Here is an 8,173-nt window from a genome sequence, read left to right on the forward strand (position 1 = left end):
CGTATGTAGTCTGCATTGAAATCTTTAAAAATACTTATATTTAGAATGAAGGGGATATCTTCTTTTAGAAAAAGGTCCATTTTACTATCCTGAAAAACTTGGTGGTTCACATAACCCCCTGATTTTTTTTTTCTCCTTTACCCCCCTCAACAATCTCATACTGGTCAAAATATGTCCTTGGCTAGTTTGCTGCAATCAGATGCTGAGGTGGACAAAGTCAAAGCGGTATTTGACCAGGGCCCACCCGTTAAAAAAAATCCACCTGTTAATTAAACTCCGTCTCTCTCTCTCTCCGCCGGCGCCACTCGTCGTGCACGCAGCGAACAGAACACCGCGACCCCGCTTCATCCCGAGCCCGCATCGCCGTGCAACGATCTCCATTGCTCGTCGTGCCCCAAAAAGCTTTGGAACGAATAGCCAAGGAGGAGCTCAAGCCACTGCCGGGCCATGCCGCCGGGATCCACCTGCACCCATCCCCGCCATCCTCTCTTCCTTCTCCCCTCTTCCTCCTCTCTACCTGGTCTCTCTTTTCTTCTTGACCCCGCACCCTCTCGTTCCTGACTTCCCGTGCAGCCGCCATGGAATCCTTCGCACCGACGCCGGGAAAGACCGCATCGGAGCTCCACGACGCCAGGTCCTCGCGGCGCCCTGCTACGTCCCCGCGTCCTGATCCACGCCCCTGCGCTGCCCCTCGCCGGGATCTGGCGGGATCTAGCGAGTCCCGGAGCCGCCGTCCCGCATCGCACCGCAGCGGCCGGCTTCCCGCACGACCCGCTCGAGTTCCAGCACGCGTTGACCCCGTCCCCAGCCCCTCCCCAACCCATTCTACCACACAGGCATGCTAGCCATGAGCCCCTGATGCTGATGCACCTCCCCCTCTTCCCTGTGCCTTTAGTGCCCTGCCACCTAGCTTCCGACCGACGGCGCCGCCGCTGGCCTGGGCCATGCCGGAGACACCGGTTGCCCCCCTGGCTGGTTTAAGTTAATTGCTGACTAGGCTGACTTTTAACAGGTGGGCCCCTCTCTCACTGGTCAAATACTGCTTTGACCTTGTCCACGTCAGCGTTTGGTCGCGACATACCAGCCGAGGACATTTTTTGACTGGTATGGGATTGTTGAGGGGGATAAATGAGCAGAAAAAAAATCAGGGGGTTATGTGAACCAGCAAGTTTTTTCAGGGTAGTAAAATAGACAATTTTCCTTTTTTTTACTTGTCAGCACAACTTCATCGGCTGGTTCTCACGCTTATGTGTATAATTGTGTCGGAATTTTCACAAGAAAAATTAGTTTTGTCGGAATGTTTGAATTAAGTTGTTATGTTGACACGTTAAACCTTGTAAAATTTGGTTGCTGACATATTTTCATATATAAGGAACGCAGAGGGACAAATTATAAAGTTTGCACTTAAAAACTTGGACACTTCTAGGAAGCCTTGCTGCCTGTGAGGTGCTCATCAATCTTAACATGGTCTTCATATAAAAATCATGTTTCAGTTGTAGCAATAATCTTGCTGCACGATTAGAGTGTAAATGCAAGATACAAAATCCACGTTTGATTTCCGGCTCAGCTTCGCCGGTGAAACTGTAACATTCCTTGTCGTCAGACCACGGGCGTTTCAGTGCTACAATCCACAATACAACACGATGGACTCTGAACTTCGAGCTGAATTCAAAACAAAACGCGACGGTTTCAGAGAGGGAAGGAGCGGTAGCATCTCGGTTTCAGGCGGATTAGCATTGAAATCACAGGAAGTAATAAGAACAAGATTGCAAGCTGTAACCCATTCCAACCAGATCCACCACCAACATCGATGACACACCAAACCAAAACATTCACAAAACTGATCTAATCTAGAACTCCTGGGAAGCAGAGCCGATGTCGCCCTTGCCCTTGCCGGCCTTCTTGGGGAGCAGCGTGGTGTGGATGCTGGGCAGCACCTTGCCGGCGGCGATGGTGACCGAACCCAGCAGCCGGCTCAGCTCCTCGTCGTTGCGCGCGGCCAGCTGGTTGTGGCGCGGCACGATCCGGTTCTTCTTGTTGTCCTGCGCTGCGTTTCCGGCGAGCTCCAGGGTCTGAATCAGAGGGAGAGCAAGAAACGATGAGATCGAGGACCACGAGGACCCGTGCATGGGGAACAGAGCAACTATTGTAGCTAGATAATTTTTTTATTCTATCTTTGATCTTAATTTCTAGACAAGCACAACAACCTCACTTTACTAGGGGAGTGGATGTACAATCCCACTAAGACTCATATAGTTCATTTAATAAAACATGTACCAAGCTAAGTCAATAACTATCTCCGGGTGCTACACCTACATACCATCCACCTTGTCGTTGAGTTGTGATCTCATTTATTTCTTCCTACCGCCTATCGCGCGCGTGTATATGCCTATATATATCGCTCACATCTGACAATGTTTCTACAAGCATCGCATCACCAGCACGGATAGTGGTAGACATGACATCCCCCCCACCCCCACCCCCCACCCCCCTCATTATTTGTTGAATTCATGTTCTGAGGAAATATGCAACACGTGTTGTACGATGTACACATTAGATGTGGGAGGTGTTAGGAAAAGATCAGCTTGTAGGTAGTTGAATCCTAGCGATGCATTTAGTCTGCACCATCAGTATTTAATGAGGCCATGTACATCGACAATGCTGCAGGGGCGAAAGGCAAATACAACATCTTGAGGGGGCCAAACACTATACTTTTTCTAATGAGGCACTTTTAAATATATTTTTCTTCAGAGATTTTGTCAAGGTTGGGGGGTGCCATGGCCCCTGTAGAAGTACATATAGCTCCGCCAGTGGCACAGACAAAAAGTTTGAAGTTGATCCCGAAGCCGCCGTTCTAGACTCTAGAGATTGCAACTGTGATATCTATGCAATTCAAGAACTATATCACCCAATCCTTAATATAACAACTTTCACATGTGTGTAAACATATTCTTTTAGAAACTCATAAATATTAATTCAATATAAATAAATTTTATTGCATGTATATCTTTTTGGATTTTTATTCTTTTCATTAATGAATGTTTGTTTTGAAATAAATTGATATTTGTAACATATTATTCAAAATAGTAAACATGAAGAAATCTTGTCAATCGACGGCCAAATATTAAACGGTAGATATATATTTTTCCCTAACTTTAAAAATATTAGTTATGAATTTATTTTTTGACAATGCAAGATAAGCGCTCCGTCAATTTTTCATTAAGACAAGGAAAAAAGGAACTACTGAGACTACATGATGGTTGTCATAGCCAACCTATGCTGCTCAAGGTCCACTTTTACAAGAAACACACCATCAATCACGATGAGGAGGGAGGAGTTCTGAAAAATATGACGCTAACACATAGTACTCCCTCCATTTCTTTTTTAGCCTGCATATAAAATTTGGTCAAAGTCAACCTCTATAAAGTTTGATTAACTATATATTAAACAATATCAATATTCACAATATGAAATCCGTATTATTATATGCATTATGAAATGAATTTTCATACTATACAATTTTAGTATTGTAAATGTTGATACTTTTAATATAAATTTGTTCAAACTTTGCATAATTCGACTTCAAACAAATCCTATATGTTGATTAAAAAGAAACGGAGGGAGTACATGAGAATCTTGCTAAAAGTTGCACTTTATTGAGTCAAGGAGTTGAATGTGCCGGTTCCACCATTCCTGTAGGGAGTTGGTGAAAACTGACGTTCAATTTGTAATGAACGAAAGCTAGTCCGCAACTATGCCCCAAACGCCTCAAATAAAACGGCATCCACACACAAGGTGCGCGTAAGCTTCAAAGTTTGTGAGGCACAGGCTACACACCTCCTCAAGAGGCCAACCCTGGACATTGTGACGATCCATGGTAAGGGCTTTTCGATGTAGAAGGGGCCAAATAAAGAGCTTGCACTAGGGTTCGGCGCTTACCTCCCACGTCTTCTTTACCTCCACTTGGGTTCAGCTACCTTCTGGAAGAGTACATGGATTGGAGGGCCATCGTTGCGCACGGCCTCCCCGATACTCTTCAGTCACGCGTGGCGTGAAAGCAGAATTGTGGCCGAGGCCTTGAATAATGATCAGTGGGTTCTTGATCTTCAACATGGAAACGCAACGGAAATCGTTGCCGACATTCTGAGATTGCGGCGCTTGTTGCACAATACGGACATACATATCAACAAAAATGAGAGCGACAAAATCAGATTGATAGAGGGAAAGGAGGGTTGTTACTCTGCAAGCTCTGCCTACAAAATGCAGCTTCAGCAGACAATGCCGACCAGCTTTAAACCTCTGATCTGGAAGGTCTTGGCCCCTGGAAAAGTGAAGATGTTTATGTGGTTGTTGCACAACAACTAACTTTGGTGTAATGATCAGTTGCAGAGGAGAGGATGGCCCAATGGGTATTTTTGCCCGCTTTGTCTTTGAAACTTGGAAACTTCCATGCATCTCATATGGAGCTGCCCATCCTCTCGAGAGATTTGGCATGAGGTTGCAACCTTGACGGGATGTTGTGCTATGGCTCTGAGGGACAGACTGAATTTATCATCTTCAATAAAAGCAAGCCATCGTTCGTACAGCGGCGGCCGAGCACATGAGAGGCATAGAGGTCATGATCATGATGATTGCATCGGAACTTTGGAAGGGAAGGAATGCAAGTGTTTTTAGAGCCAAGTTTCCTAGTGTCATATATGCAACATGGAGCAATGCTGGAGCCAAAGGCATAGAGGGCCCGCTTGGGGAGAAGACTATGAGATGGCAAGCTAGGCATATTGTTTTCGCTCTCTTCTTTTCTTTGGCTATGTTTGGATCTATGGCTTAGAGTTAGTTTGAGCTAGTTTGGACTCAAATACCCTAAAGTATCCAAACAAGAGGCTAGTTTGAGCTAGCTGCTTCTAACCCATCAAAAAACTATCCCATCCAAGAGGTGCTAATTGGAGCTAGTTCTCCCAATGCATTTATTATCAATCTAACCCTGTCATCTAAACACCTCTTTGAGGTGAGTTAGTTCAGGATTAATCATGAGCTAGAAACTAACTCTAACCTCTATCTAAGTTAGAGTATCCAAACACGGTTAGTTCAGGGTTTCTCTCTGTATTAGTACCACCATGGTCATTTGATCACCCTGTTTCCACATGCTTTCCACTAAATCAATGAAGCTAGTGATAACTGAAACTATTAAAAAGACGGGGAAACCAATCCTTCGAATTCCAACCTATAATCAAACCAGCCTATTTATTTATGAAATTATGTAAGTGGTTTTCATAATATTTTACTGAAAACTTGTGTGATGTACAATCTCTACCTAATAATAAGAGTGAATTCCACTTTTTACCCCATATTTATACATTTGTGACATTAATTACCCCTTCGAGTGAAAATTCGTCTACAATACCCTTTTAAAATCTTTGGACCCTTGTTTTTTGATGCGTGTCCATCAGGTAAGGTGTGAGGTGACGCCCTGTATCCAAAAACATGTGGACGGCCACAAGGAATGGAACAGATAGACAAGAGAAGCTTGGACAAGATCGCCAATGATGCCCTCCGATCCTTACAATTTTTTTTACGAAGATCGCCAATGATGCCCTCCGATCCTTACAGTTTTTTTTACGAATCAATGACGCAACATGCCGATCCTATCGACCATAAACAAACAAAATGTAAAACTGGAGTAAAACCGTGTTAAAAGTCTTCAAAATCTGACATTTCGATAAAAGTTTCACTAAATAGGGTAATATGTGTCACAAATGTACAACTACAAGGTAAAAAATGGAATTCACTTCTTTCTTCTTTCTCTTCTTCTATCTCTCTATCTCTAATCTTTCCCTACTAATAAAGCACGGAGTGCTTCTGCCCGTACGTCGTCGTCACTTTTGCGCAAAAGCCCCTCTATTTTCAAGAATTCAACCCGTAGTCCCTTTTTAAGTTGCTATCTCAGAAAACGTTTCGTTATTACAAAAAGAACCCTGCCGTTTTGAGAATTCAACCCGCGGTCCCCCTGGAAAGAAAAAAAACCTAGCCACACGAACGACCCATGAACCCCAATCTCATCCACCTCCAGCGCCGCCACGCCCTGCAACGCCGCCGCGCGCCGCCGAACTCCGCCCCGTCGTCGCCCCGCCGAAATCCGCCGGAACTCGACCCGCCGTCGCGCCGCCGCTCAAGCCCAGCTTCTGGATCGGGTCAACGCGGTGGCTCGAGCGGCTGGGGGCGGCGCGGTGGCTCGAGCGAACCAGACCGCTCTGCCTCCCGCAGCTCCATCCTGCCCGAGCTCCCCTCGCCCCCGCAAGCCGCCTCGCCGGCGACCCCACACCTCCGCCGCGCCTCACCGCCGGAGCTCCGGCCGCTCCGCCGCCTCGCCCCTCTCCTCCTTCCTCTCGATCTCCTCTCACCTCTTTCTCTCTTTCTCGCTGAACAGGGACCTCCAGAAGGGCCATGGCGCCACCAGCCCTTAATCTCGCCGGATCCGGCCGCCTGCACGCCAAATCCGCCGGAAATGGATCCGTCCCGTCCAGATCCGGCCGGATCCGACCGGGCCCCGCCATCCTCGTCACTGGAGCACCGCCCCGCTCGACCAACAGCGTCGGCGCTGTCTGTCCCTGCCCGCGTCTGCACGAGGACGACGCTCGTCCCGCTCGCTTGCAGCAATCGCATGGGCCGCCGCCCCAGCCGTCCCGGCATCAAGCCAAGGCCCAGCCCAAGCCACATCTTCTGCCGCTCCATCATTGCCCACCTTGAGATCAGCCCCGACGCCACCACCATCTTCAGATGCGTACGCACACTACTTCCTTCTTCAAATTGCTTCACCACATCATGCTGAATTTGCAAATGGCCGCTCCTTACATGTGTGATCGAGAAGCAAGGTCAAGTATGAGCAGGCTGTCAGCGTGTAGTGGTCGGAGATGCCGTCGCAACTTACATGTCGCAGTCGTCGGCTCCATGCTAAGATTACGAGGCTCTATGGTTGTATTGTGGCGTTCCAGTAGTAAACTTTCAGGCTGGTTAGATAGGGGATGAAGATGATGTATACTACCTAACGGCCATCGAGTAATAAAAGGAGATGGATTGAACTACATGATTTATGCCATGGGAATGATGAAAAATCTTTGAGTGAGGATGTTGAATAATTCAGTCCTGATCAATGGCTTCTCATAAAAGTCTTCCTGCCAGCAAGAGAGCCCTTGCAGATTTACAGCTTTTAGTGTAATTATTACAGAGAAGACATGCTTAGAGGGCCTATAATTTTACTAAGTGAACATGTACTGATCTCTACATGCTTTTTATTAGAGGTAAAGACGATGCATTGCCTATCCAAGTCTCCATACAAATTTGTAGATGCACATGGCGTTTTATCTATCTGGCTAGCGTTTATATTCAAAACTCTTTTGTCCTTATATCTTTTCAGTATCGCTTTCATGTTTTACTAAGATCTGTGCGGAAACAACATGAGCCTTTGCTGCTTGGTCTGGGATGGTGAAGTGGTGGTTGCAGTGGAAATCGTTAAAGGGGGCACCGGTGTCCTCAGTTATACGGTTACAGAATATATGGAGTCATGCCCAACGTTGCAAGGGAGCCTGTAGTGGGAGGCGACAAAGTATTGGCTGTTACCATAGTATCCATAATGTACGTCATTCTTAATATGCATGCAGTTTGTACCTTTGTATTGACCCACCAATTGGCAATATGTTGACGTGCTCGGTAGACATGAACAGTTGTGTGTCTAACACATTTTCATGATTTTTTTCTGTCAGGAGTTGTGTCAACACCAACCTCAGAGCTGGAATAAGGAGTGCGCATTCGCATTGATGAAACAACTTCCCCATAGCCCGCTGCTACTGCCCACTACCACAATCTTGCATAGATACTTGTGAGTACGTGAGAACATCTGTAGGCTAATAAACAGTACAAACACCAGGCTTAGTTTCGGAGTACATATATTGCATCGACTGGTATGATGTCTGAATATATATCTGACTAGAGCCATCATATGGACAAATAATCTTTGTAGCAGTCTGTTGGATAATTATTGGAGATGATGCACTCTGATGGACAGATATAGAAACCCATTGTTATTTTCAGGTGAAAATCTTGCACATATCTATGTTGAAACCAGCCATTGATGTCCCCAAAATTCACTATACTAAGTACAACAATATATATTGATTGC

At 46.1% G+C, this 8,173-nt stretch overlaps 2 protein-coding genes across 2 annotated transcripts; one reads left to right on the forward strand and one right to left on the reverse strand.

Annotated features, from left to right (window-relative positions):
• Positions 1 to 1,786: 1,786 nt before the first annotated feature.
• Positions 1,787 to 2,129, reverse strand: LOC123158460 (probable histone H2AXb). Its single transcript, XM_044576444.1, has one exon. The coding sequence runs from the start codon at positions 2,127 to 2,129 to the stop codon at positions 1,851 to 1,853; it is 279 nt and encodes a 92-aa protein (XP_044432379.1). The 3' UTR covers positions 1,787 to 1,850.
• Positions 2,130 to 5,957: 3,828 nt separating this feature from the next.
• LOC123160583 (proline-rich protein 36) lies at positions 5,958 to 8,173 on the forward strand (the record flags this gene model as incomplete). Its single annotated transcript, XM_044578386.1, is given in 2 exon segments — positions 5,958 to 6,778; positions 7,758 to 8,173. Coding segments are annotated over 2 exon segments (858 nt in total). The 5' UTR covers positions 5,958 to 6,040.

This window comes from Triticum aestivum, chromosome 7B (assembly GCF_018294505.1).
Source record: "Triticum aestivum cultivar Chinese Spring chromosome 7B, IWGSC CS RefSeq v2.1, whole genome shotgun sequence".
Taxonomy (NCBI): domain Eukaryota; kingdom Viridiplantae; phylum Streptophyta; class Magnoliopsida; order Poales; family Poaceae; genus Triticum; species Triticum aestivum.

Excerpts from the sequence above, each read along its gene's own strand:
- LOC123158460 (XM_044576444.1), bottom strand. The coding sequence starts at position 2,129 with ATGCACGGGTCCTCGTGGTCCTCGATCTCATCGTTTCTTGCTCTCCCT.